The 19,493-nt window shown below is 62.3% G+C and overlaps 1 protein-coding gene across 1 annotated transcript in view; it reads left to right on the plus strand.

The window, feature by feature from the left end:
- The first annotated feature begins 2,133 nt into the window (after positions 1-2,133).
- Positions 2,134-19,493, plus strand: part of MN1 (MN1 proto-oncogene, transcriptional regulator) — a 46,160-nt gene continuing 28,800 nt past the window's right edge. Inside the window, exon 1 of the mRNA XM_084868127.1 lies at positions 2,134-7,740. Coding sequence (XP_084724253.1) covers positions 3,780-7,740 — 3,961 coding nt within the window. The 5' untranslated portion in view covers positions 2,134-3,779. The remainder of the gene's footprint in view (positions 7,741-19,493) is intronic.

The raw sequence follows: 19,493 nt of genomic DNA on the forward strand, positions 1-19,493 counted from the left end.
CATTCTGCCCCCGCCCTGGCCCACCCCGGGCTCCACACAGCTCCCCACGTCCCCTAGTCCCTCCGGACACACGTCCGGTGTGACATACGCATAACCCAGAACCGATCACTCTGGACCAGGTATGTGACCAGCCGTCAGGGGCTTTGCCCACACAGGGGTCGGTCCTCCTCCTGGCAACCCAGTCCCCCTACGAGTCCCCTTCGAGCCCAAGAGGCTTCGTGTCCCCCCAGGTTCGGGCCTGGGGCCCTGTGGGTGGGGAAGGTGCCAGCAGAGGCCTACCCAGGCCCTTCCGTTCTTTGTGCCTGAATCAGCCAAGCCTCCCTCTCTCCTCAGCCTCTCACTTCCCTGTCACTTTGCTAAGTAATAATTTCCATGTCCAATTCCATTTCTTTTCTAGTTCTGAAACCTCTAAGCTATCAGCAAGAGGATAGTTCACATGAAAACTAATTACACAAAATCAATATTTAATCACAGACCAACAACCTGATCCTGCAGAAAAAATCCTTTTAAAACTCCGCCGCCCTGTACAAATACTTCTTCTGCCTGCTTATTTATGGACCCCGTGTTCGGTGGGGGTGATTTTCATTTTTAATTCCAAAAAGAGGGGGAAAAACATATCCGTCGGCATTCCCAGCAGGGAGGTGGGTCTCAGGAAGGAAGGACCTTGTGGGTCTGAGCTGGCTTCTGCTCCCTGAGTTTTAAAGTTGCAGGTTTTTTTAATAATTTTTTTTATTGTTTGCCTTTTATTTATTTTTATATTCTTCTCGGAGGGCGGTGGGGAGGTGTCCTTTTCTCCCCGAGTTCCTTGAGATCCCTGTCTCCTCTCACCCCTACGTTGAGCTCTTTCCCCAGCATTTCTGGGGAAAAAAAGAAAAAAAAACACAAAAATCCAGCATCTGTCTTCCCAGCAGCAGCTCAGGGGGAGCAATGAATTCACTTGTGCGAAGTGGTAACTTTTAAACTCCCTCCCCGTGTTCCGTGGAGTGCTTAATCTGGGGTTTTTTAAATAAAAAGGGCTCAGAGGTTGGTTTTATGATAACGTTTATTTCATTTCAGATTTCATGCGTAATTTAGCAAACGCTAGACAGACGCAGGCGATAAACACTTCCCTTTGTGGGGGGGGGGGGCGCGAAGGGGAGGAAAGGCATTTTTATACACCATGCTTAATTTTATTTAGATGTTATAGCGATATCAGGGGCACTTCAAAAAAAGTTCTTTTTTTTTCCTTTTTCTTTCCTTTCCTCCCCTTCTCCCAAGAATGCTGGTCGGCTCACAGAATCGCCTCGCGCTATTTTATATTAAAAGCCTCCCCCTTCCTCCCCCCCCCCCACACTTTGGGGAGGGAAATACACACAGACAGGCACACAGAATACACACCTCCTCTCCCCTCCTCACCCCGTCACCCCTAACTCCCAACTTGCAACGGGCAAGATAGATTCCGGCCTCGGTGGGGATCAGGAGGAAGATCTAAACATTTTAACTAAGATTATCGGGATAAATATTTCATAAAGAGCAGGGCAGATATTAAATGACTCCTATTGATTTGAGTATCACAAGCCCAATTCCTTGGCCTCTTCGGTTTAATTGATCTCTTAAGGAGGCCAGCCTCGCGCCCACTGGGCCTCGGTCGGGTCTGGTGGCTGCCTCCCGCCCGCCCGTGCGTCCTTGGGCGCGCTTTTATCTCGCTCGCAGCTCTGCGCTGGACTTAGCCGAGGGCCCCCCCAAAAAAGGGATCGAGTGGTCACGGCTCCTCCTCCGGGTGGAAGCCAGCGCCTGAGGACTGGGAGTCTCAGGCAGGGGGATTAGGGAACAATTGTGCATGCCCTTGCGAGGGAGGGGCGAGCAGGAGCGCGGGTGTCTGGAGGAGAACCCTAACTTCGGGGGGCGGGGGTTTGGGGGTTCCCGGTCTGCTTTCACCTCCAGGAAAATCCACTCGCCACTCGTGAGCGGGCCACGGTGGAGAGCCGAGGGCTCGCCGCCTCCGGTGGAAGCAGAGTGGACACTTGGCGACTTTTCCCGGCGGCGAGTCCCGGCGCTGCGCCCGGCGACCCCATTGTCTGAGCGGGGCCCCCGCACCGCTTCCCACCCACCCACCTCCCCACCCCCTTGCCACCCACCCCGCGGGTCTCGCTTGCTTCAGCTGGGGGTGGGGAGTTGGGAACCGGGTGGGTAGGAAGGGGGTGAACACAAAGCCAAGCTCCCGCCCTTCGAAGCCTGCGCGCCCTCTCCGCCCCGACGCGCTGGGAGGAGGCCGGGGTGCGCGCCCCCAAGCGCCCCGGGCCTGGACCCCCCGGCGAGACCGCGCGCGGGGGCCCCTGGAGTTGGCCAAGTGCGGGTTCGTAGGGGCGGGAGGTGGGGGGGGGACACCTCGGCAGCCAGGACCCGGGACCACCTTAACGGGGAGCCCCGCCCCGCGCCCGGCTCGCGCGGCGCTGATTGGTGCGCAGGCAATGGCTGCAATTGATTGCTGAAATGCAAAACTTGTTGCTGCTTCTCTCCGCGCCGGGCGAGAGGCAGACACCGAGGAGAGGGGAGCGGAGACCCTCGGAGCGCCCCACGCAGCGCCCCCCACCCCGCCACCCCCCGTGAGCCCGGAGAGAGGGGCGCGCGGACCCCCCAGAGCCGCCCCCGCCCCCGCAGCCCGCGCTCCCGGAGCTCCGCGGGAACGCCCGAGCCGGCTCGCCCGGTGTGGTCCTCCAGCCCGCGGACGCCCCCCGCCCGCCCCGGGTCCGAGCGAGGGGGGACTCGCGGAGCAGCTCAGCAGCGCGGAGGCAGGGAGCCCGAGCCTCGGAGAGACCCGACCCCTCGTTTTCGCCGCCCGTCTGAGCTGGAACCGGGCGCCGAGACCCCAGCGAACTCAGGAGACCGGACCGCGCGGAGGACCCAGAGCTGCAGCCGGCGGACCTGGCAGCGGAGCGGCGCGCGGGGGTGCAGCGCACCGGCCGCGGAGCGGGGGGGACCGTGCCTCCCCCCCACCCCCACCCCCTGCAACCCACGGGTCCAACCCCGGGTGCCCGCTGCGCCCTCGGCTCGGGGCAGCCGGCGCGGGTGATGCCGAGCGGAGCCGCCTCCAGCCCTCCGACCCGCTGAAGAAGAGACAGCAGCCGCTTCTGCTCGGGGCCGACGGACCGGGACTGTGCGAGCGGATCGTGTTGGCGGCGGCGGCTCGAGCTGCACGGAGCGCGCGCGCGGGGACTCCGGGGGAGCGGGGAGGGCCGGCTCGGTCCGCGCCCCGGCGCCGGCCGCGGCTTTAGAGGGGTCTCTCCGCCCGGGCCCCCAGCAGCTCGGCTCCGGACTCACTCCGAGAGGCTTCGGGCGGCTTCCCGGGGCTCCCCGCCCGGGACCCGTGTGGACTTGAGAAGGTGATCGCTCTGCTTTCCCTGCCTCCGTCCCTCCTGCCTCCTTCTCTCCCCCCCACCGCCCCCCGCACTGAACTTTTTGTCTCCGCTGCTCGCCTGCAGCTCTGCTCCCTCCCCGCAAACCTGTGCCACCCGCCCGGGGCATGGGCCCTCCGACCCGGCTCCCGGAGGCCCCGCGGAGCCGCACGATGTGAGAGGCCCGCGTGGGGCAGAGCCGGAGCTCCGGGAGGGAAGCGGAGAAGCGGAGGAGCCCCAGCCTGCGCCGGCCGGGAGCGGGGGCGGCGCGCACTGCGGCCCCGGGCCCCGGGGGCCGGAGCGGGTAGCTAACGGGCCGGAGGAGGAGGCGCGCGGCGGCGGCGGCGGCGGCGGCGAGCAGGCTGTCATGCCCTATTGATCCCCCCGCACTCCCCGCCGCCGAGTATGTTTGGGCTGGACCAGTTCGAGCCCCAGATCCCCCACAGCAGGAGCGCTGCCGCCGGCCAGGGCGAGAGGAACTTCCACGAGGCCGGACTGAGCATGAACACCCACTTTAAGGCGCCGGCTTTCCACGCGGGGGGCCCTCCCCCGGGCGCCGTGGACCCCGCCCTGAGCGCGCTGGGCGAGCCCCCGCTCCTGGGCATGAACATGGAGCCGTACGGCTTCCACCCCGCGCCGCGCGGCCACTCCTCGGAGCTGCACGCCGCGGGGGGGCTGCAGGCGCAGCCGGCGGTGCACGGCTTCTTCGGGGGCCAGCAGCCGCCGCCGCACCAGCACCACCACGGCCACCCCCACCCCCACCAGCACCACCCTCACTTCGGGGGCAACTTCGGGGGCCCGGACCCGGGGGCCTCCTGCCTGCACGGGGGTCGCCTGCTCGGCTACGGCGGCGGCGGCGGCGGCGGTGCAGGCGGAGGCCTGGGCAGCCAGCCGCCCTTCGCCGAGGGTTACGACCCGATGGCGGAGAGCCCGGGGCCTGAGAGCTTCGGCCCCCCGCCGCAGCGGCCCCCCGGGGGGACCCTCCCGGACTTCCACAGCTCGGGGGGCGCCTCGGGCCACGCCGTGCCGGCCCCGTGCCTGCCGCTGGACCAGAGCCCCAACCGGGCCGCCTCCTTCCACGGCCTCCCCGCCTCCAGCGGCTCCGACGCGCACAGCCTGGAGGGCCGGAGGGTGGCGACCCAAGGAGCCGTCGTCGACTCGCTGGAATACAGTTACCCGGGCGAGGCGCCCTCGGGACACTTCGACATGTTCTCTTCGCCCTCGGAGGCCGAGGGGCAGCTGCCTCATTACGCAGCGGCGGCGGCGGGGCGCCAGGTTCCGGGGGGCGCGTTCCCCGGGGCCTCGGCGGCGGCGCTGCCCAGGGCTGCGGGCATGGTGGGCTTGTCCAAGATGCACGCCCAGCAGCAGCAGCAGCAGCAGCATCAGCAGCACGGCGGCGTCTTCTTCGAGAGGTTCGGCGGGGCCCGCAAGCTGCCGGTGGGCTTGGAGCCGGGCGGGGTAGCCTCCAGGCACCCCCTGATGCAGCCCCCCCAGCAGGCCCCGCCGCCCCCGCCGCCGCAGCAGCCCCCGCAGCAGCCTCAGCAGCCGCCGCCTCCGCAGCAGCAGCCGCAGCCGCCGCCCGGGCTCCTGGTCCGACAGAACTCGTGCCCGCCCGCGCTCCCGCGGCCCCAGCCCGGCGAGGCGGGCACCCCCGGCGGCGGCGGCGGCGGCGGCCTGCAAGACGGGGGGCCCCTGCTGCCCAGCCAGCACGCGCAGTTCGAGTACCCCATCCACCGGCTGGAGAACCGGAGCATGCACCCTTACTCGGAGCCCGTGTTCAGCATGCAGCAGCAGCAGCACCCTCCTCCTCCTCCCCCTCCCCCGCAGCAGGCGCCCCACCAGCGGCTGCAGCATTTCGACGCGCCCCCCTACATGAGCGTGGCCAAGAGGCCGCGCCTGGACTTCCCGGACCGCTGCGCCTCGTGGAGCGGCGGCGGCGGCGGCGGCGGCCTGGACAACCACCTCTCGCCCTCGGCCTATCCGGGCCTCCCCGGCGAGTTCACGCCGCCGGTGCCCGACAGCTTCCCCGCCGGGCCGCCCCTGCAGCACCCGGGCCCGGACCCCCAGGCCCTGCAGCACCAGCAGCACCAGCAGCAGCAGCAGCGCCAGAACGCGGCCCTCATGATCAAGCAGATGGCATCGCGCAACCAGCAGCAGCAGCAGCAGCGGCTGCGCCCGCCCAGCAGCCTGGCCCCGCTCGGCCACCCCGGGGACGTGGGCCCGGGCGGCCTGGTGCACGGCTTGGCCCAACCGAGCTTTGAGCGCGAAAGCGGCGGCGGAGGGGGTGCGGGGCGCCTGGGCGCCTTCGAGCAGCAGCACTTGGCGCCGGAGAGCGCGTGGTTCCCGGGTCCCCACGCGCCCCCGGGGGACCTGCTGGCCCGCCGCATGGGGGGCGGCGCGGGGCTGCAGCCCGCGGACTGCGGCGGCGGCGGCCCGCACGACCCCGGCCTGGCGCCGCCACCCCCTCCTCCTCCGCCCGGCGGCGGCGGCGGCGGCTCGGGGGGCGTGCTGTTCCGGGGTCCCCCCCTGCAGGAGCCGCTGAGGATGCCCGGGGAGGGCCACGTGCCCGCGCTGCCCTCCCCGGGCGGCGGCGGCCTGCAGTTCGGGGGCGGCCTGGCCGGCCTGGGGCAGCTGCAGTCGCCGGGGGCGGCGGGCGGCGTGGGGCTGCCTAGCGCGGCGCCCTCGGAGCGCAGGCCCCCTCCTCCGCCCGATTTCGCGGCGTCCGCGCTCGGGGGCCAGCCGGGCTTCCCGTTCTCCAGCCGGCAGGCCACCCCACACGGCGGCCCGGGCGTGAGCTCGCCCCCGAGCGCCGGGGGCGGCGGCACCGGAGGCGGAGGCACCGGGGGCGCGTACCCGCCGCAGCCCGACTTCCCCGCCGGCCAGCGCGCCTCGGCCAGCAAGCTGGGCGCGCTCTCGCTCGGCTCCTTCAGCAAGCCCAGCTCCAAGGACAACCTGTTCGGCCAGAGCTGCCTGGCCGCGCTCTCCACCGCCTGCCAGAACATGATCGCCAGCCTGGGCGCCCCCAACCTCAACGTGACCTTCAACAAGAAGAACCCGCCCGAGGGCAAGAGGAAGCTGAGCCAGAACGAGGCCGCTGAGGGCGCGGCGGCGGGGGCGGGGGCGGCCCTGGCCTGCAACCCGGGCTCTGATTACTACCCGGGAGGAGGAGGAGGAGGAGGAGGAGGGACTGCTCCGGGGGCCCCGGGGCCTGGGGGAGGCCCCCCGGGGACCGGTAGCAGCAGCAACAAAACCTCTGGGCCGCCCAACCCTGCCTCCCAGGGGGACAGCACCAGCCTCTCCCCAAACTACACCCTGGAGTCCACGTCGGGGAACGACGGCAAGCCGGTCCCCGGGGGCAGTGGCCGGGGCCGGGGACGCAGAAAAAGGGACAGTGGGCACGTGAGCCCGGGGACCTTTTTCGACAAGTACTCGGCGGCCCCACCCCCGGACAGCGGGCCCGGGGTCAGCCCAGGCCAGCAGCAGCCTCAGCAGCCGGGCTCGGCCCTGGGGGGAGGCTCCACCGAGGCCCGCGGGGCGCCCACGCCCCATGAGAAAGCGCTCACCTCGCCCTCCTGGGGCAAAGGGGCCGCAGAACTGCTCCTGGGGGACCAGCCGGACCTCATGGCCTCCCTGGACGGCAGCGGTGGTGGCACCAAGTCCGACGGCAGCTCCCCGCACGTCGTGGGCGAGTTCGCCTCCTCGGACGAGGTGACCAGCAGCGGCTACGCCAACAACGAGGACGAAGTGTCATCCAGCTCGGACAACCCCCAGGCCCTGGGGGCCAAAGCCGCCGCCGGCAGGAGCCCCCTGGTGATGACAGGTTCACCCAAACTGCCTCCCAAGGCGGCGCCCCCGGCCCCGCTCGGCCTGGGCATCATGTCTACCTCTACCTCGACCCCTGACAGCTATGGCAGCGGCCACCCGGGCACGCCGGGCCTGGAGCAGGTCCGGACCCCGACGGGCAGCAGCGGCGGGGGCGGCGGCAGCAGCAGCAGCGCTGGGGTGGCACCACCGCCCCCCGACGAGATCCACCCCCTGGAGATCCTCCAGGCCCAGATCCAGCTGCAGAGGCAGCAGTTCAGCATCTCCGAGGACCAGCCCCTGGGGCTCAAGGGGGGCAAGAAGGGCGAGTGTGCCGTCGGCGGCGGCGGGGGCGCCCAGAACGGAGACAGCGGCGAGCTGGGCGGCTGCTGCTCCGAGGCGGTCAAGAGCGCCATGAGCACCATCGACCTGGACTCCCTGATGGCCGAGCACGGCGCCGCCTGGTACATGCCCGCCGACAAGACCCTGGTGGACGGGCCCGAGGACGACAAGACGCTGGCGCCCTGGGAGAAGGCCAAGCCCCCGAACCCCAGCAGCAAAGAAGGTATATCCCTCCGCGTCCGGTCCCCTTTCCTTCCCTCCCAGAGGCCGACCCCCCCCCCCGCCCCCCTGGAAAGAGGGGGTCCTTTGGCATTAGGGACACCATAGGGCCAGCTCAGAGCTGGACACCCTTCCTCTGACTCACACCCAGGGCTCTATGAGTCTGCCCCTCCCCTCTCCCTCCCCCTCCTGAGGTGCTGCCAGGTAGATCCTGGGTGCCACTGGGTGCTAAGACCTTAGGGTGTGTGTGGGGGGAGGCGCGTTGAGGATTATTGCAGAGTCCCCACCCCCCTCCAGCTGGCTGCTCAGAGGTCCGGGTGCCTCTCCTTTCACACCAGGACCCCTCCTCCGCCTCCACCTCCAGGCTGGCTCTGGTTTTGGGGGGCTCCTGTGCCCTTCTCCTCTTAGGTCCATGTGCCTCCCCGGCTTTGCTAGGCAGCCAGCCTCCTCTCGCTGCTCCAGCTCCCTTCCCTGTGTGCCAGCATCTTTAGGGGAAGGGGAAAAAAAAAAGTTCCCAGCCCTGGCTGTGGCAGCATCCCTCAGGGGCAGCGCCTGGTGTGACCTGTGTTCCTGAGGAGTATTAGCTGTTTTGTCTCTTCTGAACTGTTATTGGAGTTTCGTGGAAGCGCCGGATATACCTGTAGGGGTTGCGGGAGGCAGGCAGGCAGGCAGGCAGGCAGGCAGGCAGTCTTTCCCAGGTGCGAGCCCTGGACATTGGTGGGGCTGGGGTGGGGGTCTGCGTGGCAGAGGCCAAGGCCCCTCACCCGGGGCATGGGGGTCTGCGAACGGGGGTAGGGATATATATTCTTACGACACAAAGGACCCGCGTTTTGTCAACATCCATCCCTGGCTTTGGTGGCAGATGTCCGGTCCCAGCTCTCCTTTGCATCCTAACCATTTCCCGCCAGCCCCCGCCCCCCCCGCCCCCCAATCAGGCCTGGGGGCTTTTAGGTGCGTGGGATGGGGGCTGGTCCGTGAACCACCATTGCAGTTAAGGAATAACAGTTTTTTTTTTTAGCCTAAAAAAGATGGGCTGCTGTAGATAACCATTTCATCTTCCTGGGACCTTCCTCTGCTCCCTTCTCCCCCTCCTCACAGGTAATGGCTCTGTAAAGTTAGGGAACATCATTTCTTTCTCTTATTCCCCTCCTCCCCCATTCCGCCCCCCCTTTTTTTTTAAATTTTTTTATTCAAACCCTAGTTGAATCCCCTTGGTTTCAACAGGCTGAATAGTATCAGGAGAGCAGGGACTGCTGATGCAAACCACGTCTTTAAAAGCACATCCCTTGATTTTTGCCGTCCCTCTCCTGAGTTCTTTTCCTCTGCCTTCAGTTCCCTCGTCCACCTCCTGGCCCTGGGTCCCAGGGACGGGCAGGCTTTGGGAGCGTGGCATGGGCAGGAGGGGGAGGGGACGCCCGGCCGGAGCCGGTGGCTCAGACTCAGGGTTCTCGGGGCAGGCGCCTGTCCCGGGTCCATCGCTTTCCCGCTTAGGTTTTCTCATTCATGAATGCGGCCGGCCTGGCTGCTGCTGCTGCTGCTGCTGCTGCTGCTGCTTTCTTTGTTCGCCTCCTGCCCGGCCCGGGATGCGGCTCTCTCATTTGAAGCCGGGTGTTTAGCATGCACAGCAGACGCCGCGGGAGCCGGCATCAGCATTCTCCAGGCTCCTCCCTGGCAAGGCCATAAATTGGTTAGTTTGGGGCCCTCCGTGTCTTCTCCCCTTTTCTCTCTCCCCCCCCCCCCCCGCCCCCGGCCTCCTTTTAAAAATGGAGTTGGACACGGCAGCCTGCTTGCTGGGCCCCCCTTCGCTTTTATTTTCTTGTACACAACATCTCGGTCCCTGCCGGCCGATCGATAGCTGGTTAGCACCGATCCCAGCCCCTGTCACGGCTACCTGGCTCGGCCGGGGGCTGTCCCTCCTCCTCCCCCTTCTCCCAGCTCCCCCCCCTCCCCAACCCCCCACCAGTAATTAAGAACATATTGACCCAAATGGGGCGAGAGAAAAGTTTAAGAAAAGGAAAACCCGACTTAGTGAATTCGTAAAGAAAAACCAGTAGCACGCTGCTGCCTGGGAGCCTTTGGAAAGATCTTAAGGGGAAAAGGATTGCGTGGCTTGAAGGAGTTTTTTATTTTTTATTTTTATTTTTTTAAGAGGTGTCCCACCACCCCCTTCCTAGTCCACCCCAGGAATCTTCCTTTATAAGGAAGAAGAAGGGGGAAAAAAAATAAATGAAAAGATGCAGGCTGTGAATGAAGACATGTCATGAAAGAAATGCTCTGTTTTTGCCTGTTTCATGGTCACAGACAGATGAGGGAAAATGCTTTTTGGGGTTTTTTTTTTGGAAACAGATGCTAGTCACTTTAGGGTTGATTTGCCCAATAGGCCCGCCCTACGCAGCCCTCCCCTGCACCAGGAGGACAGGGCCTGCCTTCCACCCACTTGACCTCCTTTGTCTCCCACTCCCTGACGTGGGAAGGACAGGTTCCTAGATAAAGCCCTCCATCGAGGTCCCTCGCAGCTCCCGCAGCCTTGGGCCTGCCGGGGAGGGGCTGTATAAGGCGTTTGCATCCGCTCGCTGCTCCCTTACTGGCAGTAAATAAGGGTGATTAAACTTTTCATTATGATAACGCCCTTCGGTTCCATCTGCACACGCTGTCTAAATAGGTACACAGAGCCTTTCACGGGGCCCCCGAGTCCCCTGGCTGGAAATCACACCCAAGCGTGCCACTTTGAAATAGAGTAAAAAAAAAAAAAAAAAAACAAACTCACAAAACACAAACAACAACAACAACAACAACAACACACAGCACCACTGAAGTAAAACGCTCTGCTTTTTCTTAACCACGAGCCTCTACGGCCCCACCAGCCAGCAAGCAGTGGTGTCCAGCAGCTTTGAATCACCCAGCAACCACTTTCTGCCCCCAACCTCCCACCCCCCTTTCCAGGCAAAGCTCATTTTTGTAACGCTGTTTTATTTTGTCACGCCGTAAAACACGCCCGTCCTAATGGGATTCAATATTAGCACCGTTTCTGAAATCTCTCCGCTCCGATGACCACATAGCGGTCGGTATTTAACGGAACGGCCCGGGTCGGAGAGAAGGAATGCTGTCTTCAGAGCTGCCCAAGCCGTGTGTGCCGGATCGTCTTCTGGGGTTTCCAGATGCCCTTCCGAGGCAAGTGGCAGCCTTGGGAAAGTCTAGGCCAGCATGACGTGTGATTACGATTTTTTGTTTTTTTTTTAAACCAGGAAAGCGAGTCTCTCCCCTGACTTCTTAATCAACCCACCGAACAACTTTTTTATAGCACGCAACTCTGCATCTCAGGATGAGGTCGAGTTTGCACAAAGTTGGAATAGGGGGAAGGGTGCAAAGGAAACACACACACACACACACACACACACACACACACATAAAAAAAAAAAACCCAGCTTAGTTTGGGGCCTATTCAGACATCTATGACATTCGGGAGCTTGCCATGCGTTTGAAAGGAGTTTGCAGAATTGCCCGCCTATCTCTGTACTTCGATGTGTGGCCGTGGAGGAATTCCAAAACTGATAAGAGAACTCGACGTGAATGCTAGCTAGAGTGCAGAGGAAGGAGAGATTGCGGGAAACCGCGTGCTTTGCTCCCCCCTCCCCGCCTCCTGCCTCTTCCCCAGAATTTTCAAAACTTGGATCCACCATAATTCTGGGATACAAGTTGGTCCTGGCCAAACTCCCTTCCGCGGGCTGCTGCTCTCTCTCTCTTAAAACCAGGAGCAGTTCAGAGACGCTCGCTCCTGTCCCCTGGCGTGGAGAGGTCTCCAGTCCCTGCTCTGCATGCAGTCCTGCCCTCTTTGGGAGTAGGACACGCTCACAGCGATGATGCGGGAGGAAATTTTTGGAATGTCACGCTCCCCTCGGCGGCGATCGATCCGGCCGGTCGGAACGCAGTTAGGATGACAGCTCTGAGAAACCCTGCATTTCCTTTAGACACGGGGCAGGCTGGGTGCAGGGACAGAGGGAGACCCCGTGTGCTGTTTACTTTTTTTCTGATTATTTTTTTTCTGAACGGTTTCCCCCACTCCCCCACACCTTTGGAGAGAAGGTTCAGGCTCACGCAAACTTGTCTGGGGGGGGGGGGGGGGAGAGAGGGGAGGCGAGAGTCACCCTGTCCCCGTGAGAGCATCCAGCCAGGGTTGCATGCCTCCATGGGACTTGCTCGGCCTCCTCCTCCTCCTCCTCCTCCTCCTCCTCCTCCTCCTCCTCCTCCTCCAGGGGAGGATGTAACCCAAGACTTGGCAGGTGTGAACCGGGGGGTGATGTCAACAGGAGCCCCCTTTGTGCAGCTGACGGGAGGGCCTGCCTGCCTGCTCCCGGCTCGCCCGGGACGCACTGCTTACCACTGTGCGTGGCGCTTGTTGAATATTTCATGGCTGCAATAAACCTGTCTTCTCCGCCCACCTCCCGACATAAGAACCCCCCCCCAACCCAGCACACACCGACAATTATACATCTCCGCTAAATATTAATAAAGGACAAGGATGCGTTCAGGGGCTGAGAGAGAGCTGCGTGGTGTGGAGCTTGCCATGGTTTCTGCCCCTGGATTTTTATTTTTTATTTTTTTTTCTTCTTCTTCTTCTTCTGGCTGTTTGGATTTTTAAGGAGCCACGGCCTTTTAAGAGGTAACCTATACTTACGTACGCTCCTCTGTTATACATATATACATTTTTTTTTAAAATTTATTTTTGCAGATTGCAGGGTGTTTCCTCACAAGGAAGATATAAATAATATAAATCCATTCCGATGTCCCGGGCCTCCCTCCCTCCTTCAGCCCCCGGAAGTAAAGGGGCCATTGAGATGTCCTCATGGTATTGAGGCTTCTAGGAAAGGAACAGTGGTAATCTCGTTTCTCTTTCTAGCAATGAGATCCGATGGCTCCTGATGCGATTCCGTTTGCCCGACGGAGGTATTTAAATTTCCGCCGAGAATCTTAATGCGTCCGGAGCACCGGGGCCGCCCTGGCCAAGAAGGGACGCGATTCCCCCGGCTGATATTAAATCTGCATCTTTAATAAATCCCCGGGGAGGACCCAGGAGAAGGAGAGGAGGGGAATCCCTCCCACGGCGGAAGGGCAGAGATGTGAGAGGATCTCTCCTTAAGATTGTCACAGGCAGCTAGCTCCTCAGCCCCCTCACTGCCTGCGGGAAGGTTTAGCCAAACCCACCGTTTTCTCTCCTCTCGGGGGACGGGAACTTTGGGGTCGTGCCCTGTGCCCTGGGAGTGATCTCTCTTGCCCAGAGCATTGGTTCAGCAGATAAACGCTCCTCCTTGTCAGGAAGACGGCGTTGAGCTCTGTGTAGTGAACTGTTGAGATGAAAAGGCTATGGCATGATGTCACAGGATCCAGTGTTTTGGGAGGTCTCCCAAGCCCAGGTGAAAACACCGATCCTTTTGTGCCGGGGGGGGGGGGGGGGCCTGGGTTATGGGGGTCCTGTAACCCGTGGGTGCCCCTTCTAGCCTGTCCTCACTGCCCCCCTCCCCCGTGGTGTATCCCACCTCGCTCCGTCGCTCTGACTCCAGGCGGGATTCTGACGGCCGGCGCCGTGTTTGTTTTAGGACGATGTCTGTTTTTAGACGTTCTTTCAGGAGGACAGATGTGGGTGTGCGTTCTGACCGCTGGCAGCGCTGGCCGAGATGTTGATATGGGTGTGAATGCGTGATCGAGAGGAGAGACACTTGTGGGGGCATTGTCAAGTTTCCTGGTCCTCCTTCACATGCGGGAGGGAGCCGGACGGAGGGGTTCGGGGGGGTAGGGAGCCAGGCGTCAAAGAGTCGGGCTGCGGTGGGTGTGGGGTCTGGTCTGTCAGTCACCCCTCCCAGCCCCCGTGCAATGGTGTGTGGGAAGGTGCACCCCCTCGCCCTAACACACACACACACACACATGCATATGCATGGCCGAGCGTCTTTCCACCGCGTCCCCTGGCACCTCCCCCACGTCCCCCTCTGTCTGCTTTCCGAAGGCGCGTGGGGCAGAGAGCGAACCCCCCTCCCCATGGCCTTCGCCGGCAGGTCCCGATGCAGCGAAGGCCTGAGCGAGAGCAGGGCCTGTACGTAGACGGAGGCCTGGAAGGTCTGATGGTGAGAGCCGGGCCCCCGGGCCCTCCCCCGGCTGCGGGGGACAGGGATATGGAGCCTCTCTCGGCAGCAGGCACACGCGTGGTGTGCGTGAGCGCGCGTGGAGGGGCCTCTGGCGGAGTCCCGCAGACCCTCTGGCCGGGAGCGGAGTGTGTGAATCAGCACCCCCCCTCCCGATCCCTTCCCTCCTCCCTGCCCACGCCGCCTCTCAGCTTCTCCCGCTGGAAATCCCCCTCCTTTAGGGCCACCTTCTGGTGCCAGCCACGTGGCACCTAGGGCTCCGTGGGTTGCCCAGCGTGGAGGTGGGCCTGATCCTTTCCTGCCGTCTCCCCACGATGGGACAGCGCGCAGCCAACACGCATCCAACACGCGTCCGACACACATCCAACACGCAGCTGACACACAGCCAACATGCATCCAACCCGCATCCAACATGTGTCCGACACGCATCCAACACGCAGCTGACACACAGCCAACATGCATCAACCCACATCCAACATGTGTCCGACATGCATCCAACACACAGCGGACACACAGCCTTACCCCGGCTGCTTCAGGGTGTGCGTGGGGGGGACACCTGTGGGCACGCAGGCACCGCAGGGGGCTCAGGCGGCCACGCGTTTTGCGTCCGGGCTGAACGGCAGAGTTCCGTTCCGTTCCCTCGAGCGAGCGAGCGAGGAGGGGGGACGGGCGTCTTCGAGACGCGGCTCCCTCCCGGGGTGGCCCCGTCCCGGCCGCTTTGTGTGCCGGCCGCATGTTAAGCAGCCGCCTCGGAGGTTTGGGAGGGGAGCGGAGGGTCTGCTCCCCACGCGGTGCTGGCCCAGAAAGGACAGGATGTGGCGGGATCGGGGGACGGGGAGGGGGGACGTGGGGAGGGGGGAAGAGGGGGGGGGAGGTAGAGAATGTGCCACAGGTTTCTTCCCCGTTTGGAAACCCAAGGAGCTCTTTCTCACCCCCCATCGCTTCCGACGTGGGCCGGGCACATCCGTGCGTCCGACGGGCACCCCTGGGACCCGAGGAGTCAGGGGGCAGGGGGGGGGGGCGTCCCAGCCACGGGGTCCCCCATGTCCTTCTCCCTCACCGCCGCTCCCGCGCGCAGCCGGCTCCGAGAGGGACGTGCATGGCGATCGCCTGCGTTTCTCCTTCTCCTGATTTTATTCATCACCGCACGGACCCAAACGCCTTTCTTTCGGACGGAGAGGCGATTGATGCGAACGGTTTGGAGGACCGGGTAGCATCCGCGATAACAAACGGGCTCTCTCTGAGCGGCCCCGAAGGAACGTCAGACACGGGACAGACTGGCCCGGAAGAGGGGGGAAACTCTGAGTGAGTGTCCCAGCGCCCGCTCACCCTGTTATGGGGGGGGGAAAGCAGGTTTCTTTTTCTTTTATTTTTTTTAAAAAAATATATATTTTTTATTGATTTTTACAGAGAGGAAGGGAGAGGGATAGAGAGTTAGAAACATCGATGAGAGAGACAGACATCGACCAGCTGCCTCCTGCACACCCCCCACTGGGGATGTGCCCGCAACCGAAGTACATGCCCTTGACCGGAATCGAACCTGGGACCCGACGCTCTATCCACTGAGCCACACCGGTTTCGGCCAAAGCAGGTTTCTATGTTCTGGTCTTTAAGTAGAAGCTGAGGGGGCCAGCGACCTCCGCCCCCGCCACCCCCTAGAACAGGAGGGATCCCCCGTGTGACAGACGCCGGGCCTCCGTCCTCCCTCCATCCATGTCCTCGAGAAAGATCTGCTCCGAGGTCCTGACCCTCGGCGCCGTCTCGGGTTTTCCGGGTCGCAGTCTGACTGGCGCGTCGGTGTGGTGCTGGGTTTGGGTGACAGGAGTCGTGTTGGGCTCTGGTTTACGGGAGCCGGGGGACCCTGCGTCAGAGGCCTGTTTGGGGTTCATGCGAAGTCTACTGCTTTGAAGGGACTGGATGTGTGTGTGTGTGTGTGAGAGTGTGTGTGTGAGTGTCTGTGTGTGTGTGTGTCTGAGTGTGTGTGTGTGAGTGTGTGTATGTGAGTGTGTGTGCCTGTGTGTGTGTATGAGTGTGTGTGTGTGAGTGTGTGTGTGTGAGTGTGTGTGTGTGTGAGTGTGTGTGTGTGCCTGTGTGTGTGTATGAGTGTGTGTGTGTGTGTATGAGTGTGTGTGTGTGTGTGAGAGTGTGTGAGTGTGTGTGTGTGTGAGTGTGTGTGTGTCTGTGCGTGTGTCTTTGTGTGTGTGTCTCTGTGTGTGTGTGTGTGTGTCTGTGTGTGTGAGTGTGTGTGTGTGTCTGTGTGTGTGTCTCTCTGTGTGTGTGTGTATGAGTGTGTGTGTGAGTGTGTGTGTGTGTCTGTGTCTCTGTGTGTGTGAGTGTGAGTGTGTGTGTGTGTGTGTGAGATCTTGCTTTTCTTTCCAAAAAAGCACCGCCGTGGCCGCTCAGAAGTAGACAGCGCTCGGAAGAAAAGTGAACTCCCTCCCACCCCCCCAACAGCCTGCCTCGTGAGCAGTGAGTGGCCGGAGACGCGTTTGGCTCTGAGAGTGTAACACCCGCTTCTCCTTCTCACGCCCGATCGTCCTGTCAGGAGCGCCCGGGAGCAGGGATGTCGTTGGAGCTTCAAGTTTTCCGGTCAGACATTCCGCCAGAGCGACAGGGTCTCCGGCCCTCCCGCCGGGCCGGCTCTGCGGGCCGTGTCCTGGGGAGTCGCTGCCCCACGAGGGGGCCCCCGGCGTGGAGTTCGTGGCCGTATTGGGGGGCTCCTGGGTGTTAGCGAGTGGACCGTGAGTGAGTGAACCCCTCCACGCACATACTTGTGCACTCGTGCACACACACTCTCTCTCTCTCTCTCTCTCTCTCTCTCTCTCTCTCTCTCTCCCCCCCCCCCCTTACCCCTCCACACACAGGGCAGGGGAGATGTCAAAAAGACAGGACCCTTCTCCGCGGCCGTGAAGCCGTGTGTTCAGACGCCCTCGGATCCCGGGACACGGGCATTGTCGAGTGATTGGCAACGACCACCGGGAATAAACACGGCTTCCGAGGGGCCGTCTTACGACCGGAGAGGGGGGGGGGTGGGGGAGCGTGCAGGCAGCATCGCCCGCTTTGAATCCCCCCAGGCAGGCTCGGCCTCCCCGAGAAAGCGAGGGTCGGCTGAGAATTTTCTGAGAAAAGCGAGCGGCTTCTACCCTGTTGTCTGGGGGTACGGGGGAGCCGGGGCGGGCGGGGGGGGGGGGAGCTTTTTAAAAAGTCCTTAAACACGTCACCCCGAGTCCCGATGGGGACACCCTGGCCCCCTTTCCTAGGCACCAGAAACGGCCCCCCTGTCAGGAATTCTGGGTGGCGATGGGGGTGCAGTTTAGTTTCTCTCAGGGGCGGCCGTCCAGGGGGAGAGACGTGCATCCATGGGAGCCCGATGCTGTGTACCAGCACCCGGGGTTCAAGAGCTGGAAATGCCTTGTGAATGTGGAAGCCATGCGTACGGCACCTCCTCCTGGGGTGGCGGGGCCGAGGGACCTGCGTGGGGGCCCGTGGCGGCCACTGCGAAGGCCAGAGAGTTCTCGGCCCGAGCTCCCCCCGTCGGGCCTGGAGTTTCCACGGGACCCCAGATGTTGTTGGGGGGCGGGGGGGCGGGGAATCGATGTGGAAGACCCAGTCCGAGGCGGCTGACGCCTGGCGGGTCTGGTAGCAATCAGGGCCCGTGTCTGTTTAGTTAGTGGCCGAGGCAGACACACGAGGCCGGGGTAGGGGGTGGGGGGCGGGGGGATGAAGGTCCAGATGGGCCCCGGGTGGGTCCAGCTCTGGTAACGGGCCTGAGGCTAAGAGCCGGCCCCCCGGCTACCCGGCCCCCCGAGGCCCGCTGCAGACACGGGGGGCTCCAGCTCGGCAGATGGGCCCCAGCGTGCCCCATAAGGGAGGGACGAAGGGGGTGAGGACGAGGAGTGACCTCGTGGAGGGGCCCGGGTTTCCCCCCTGGACCTGAGCCTCTTACACGGGATAATTTCGCCTCCACAGACCTTCCAGGCAGGTCCCGCTGCCTCGAAACGCAGGCAGTGCCCCCTTCCCACATGACATATGTATTTATAGCTATGGGTTCCCGTTTTTCTGAATGGTGGGCTGGAAGGGAGCGGAAGGAAGGGACGCAGTGGGCAGGAGGGAGGTTCCCGGACCGGAGAGAAGCCGGTGCGTTCGCAGCCGCAGGAAGGAGGGTCCCCTCTCGCCTCCCCTCCGGGACCGCGGCCCGGCCGTCAGGGGCCTCCGCGGCTGTGCTGCCTGGCTTCATGGGCTCCACACGGATGGGCCATTTCCACCCCCGTGATGTAACTCTCGGTGGTTGTGCAGGAGCGGAGGGGAGAGAGGCTGCGGACCAGGATTGGCTTTTTTTTTTTTTTTTAACGGGAGCAATTTCACGATCCTTATGCCGTGACTGCTTCCAAATTGCCTGGGCATCACGCTCGGGATGCCTGGCGCTGGTTTCGGCTGGTAGGCAAGCGTGCACGCGTACACCCACCCGCTCACTCGCAAGCACACACACACACACACACGCACACACACACACACACACGCATGCACACACGTACACCCACCCGCTCACCCGCAAGCACACGCACACACACATGCACACACACACACATACACATGCACACACACACGTACACCCACCCGCTCACCCGCAAGCACACACACATGCGCACACACACACACGTACACCCACCCACTCACCCGCAAGCGCGCACGCACACACACACACACACACAAACACACACAGGCCTTAGAAGTCTTAATAAGAAATGGAAAAAAAAAATCGTGTGTGTGTGTGTGTGTGCGCGTGTGTGTGGTTTCCCCTCTAAGAAGTTCTGGCTCCATTTGGTTTTAAGTAGAAGCGTATTGATCTCCTGGTGGTCAATTTTTGCCGAATTTGTAATCCTGTTAAGCCGCCGGGAGAGGCTTGATTAATTTACTCTGTGCATTTTGCTATTTTGGGTCAGTTGTAGTTAATAAGCATTTATTTTGTGCTCAGCGCATTGTGTGTGTGTGTGTATGTGTGTGTGTGAAGCATTTTGCTGGGATCGGAAGTGTCCGTGTCCGTGTGTGTGTGTGTGTGTGTGTGTGAAGCATTTTGCTGGGATCGGAAGTGTACATGTCCGTGTGTCCATGTGTGTGTGTGTGTGTGTGTGAGAAGCATTTTGCTGGGATCGGAAGTGTCCGTGTGTGTGTGTGTGTGTGTGTGTGTGTGTGTGAAGCATTTTGCTGGGATCGGAAGTGTACGTGTCCGTGTGTCCATGTGTCCATGTGTGTGTGTGTGTGTGTGAGAAGCATTTTGCTGGGATCGGAAGTGTACATGTCCGTGTGTCCATGTGTCCGTGTGTGTGTGTGTGTGTGTGTGTGTGTGTGTGAGAAGCATTTTGCTGGGATCGGAAGTGTCCGTGTGTGTGTGTGTGTGTGTGTGTGTGAGAAGCATTTTGCTGGGATCGGAAGTGTCCGTGTGTGTGTGTGTGTGTGTGTGTGAGAAGCATTTTGCTGGGATCGGAAGTGTACATGTCCGTGTGTCCATGTGTCCGTGTGTGTGTGTGTGTGTGTGAAGCATTTTGCTGGGATCGGAAGTGTACATGTCCGTGTGTCCATGTGTCCGTGTGTGTGTGTGTGTGTGTGTGTGTGTGTGTGAAGC

The sequence above is a fragment of the Pipistrellus hanaki genome (genome assembly GCF_964339955.1).
Source record: "Pipistrellus hanaki genome assembly, chromosome: 19".
In the NCBI taxonomy this organism is placed as follows: Eukaryota; Metazoa; Chordata; class Mammalia; order Chiroptera; family Vespertilionidae; genus Pipistrellus; species Pipistrellus hanaki.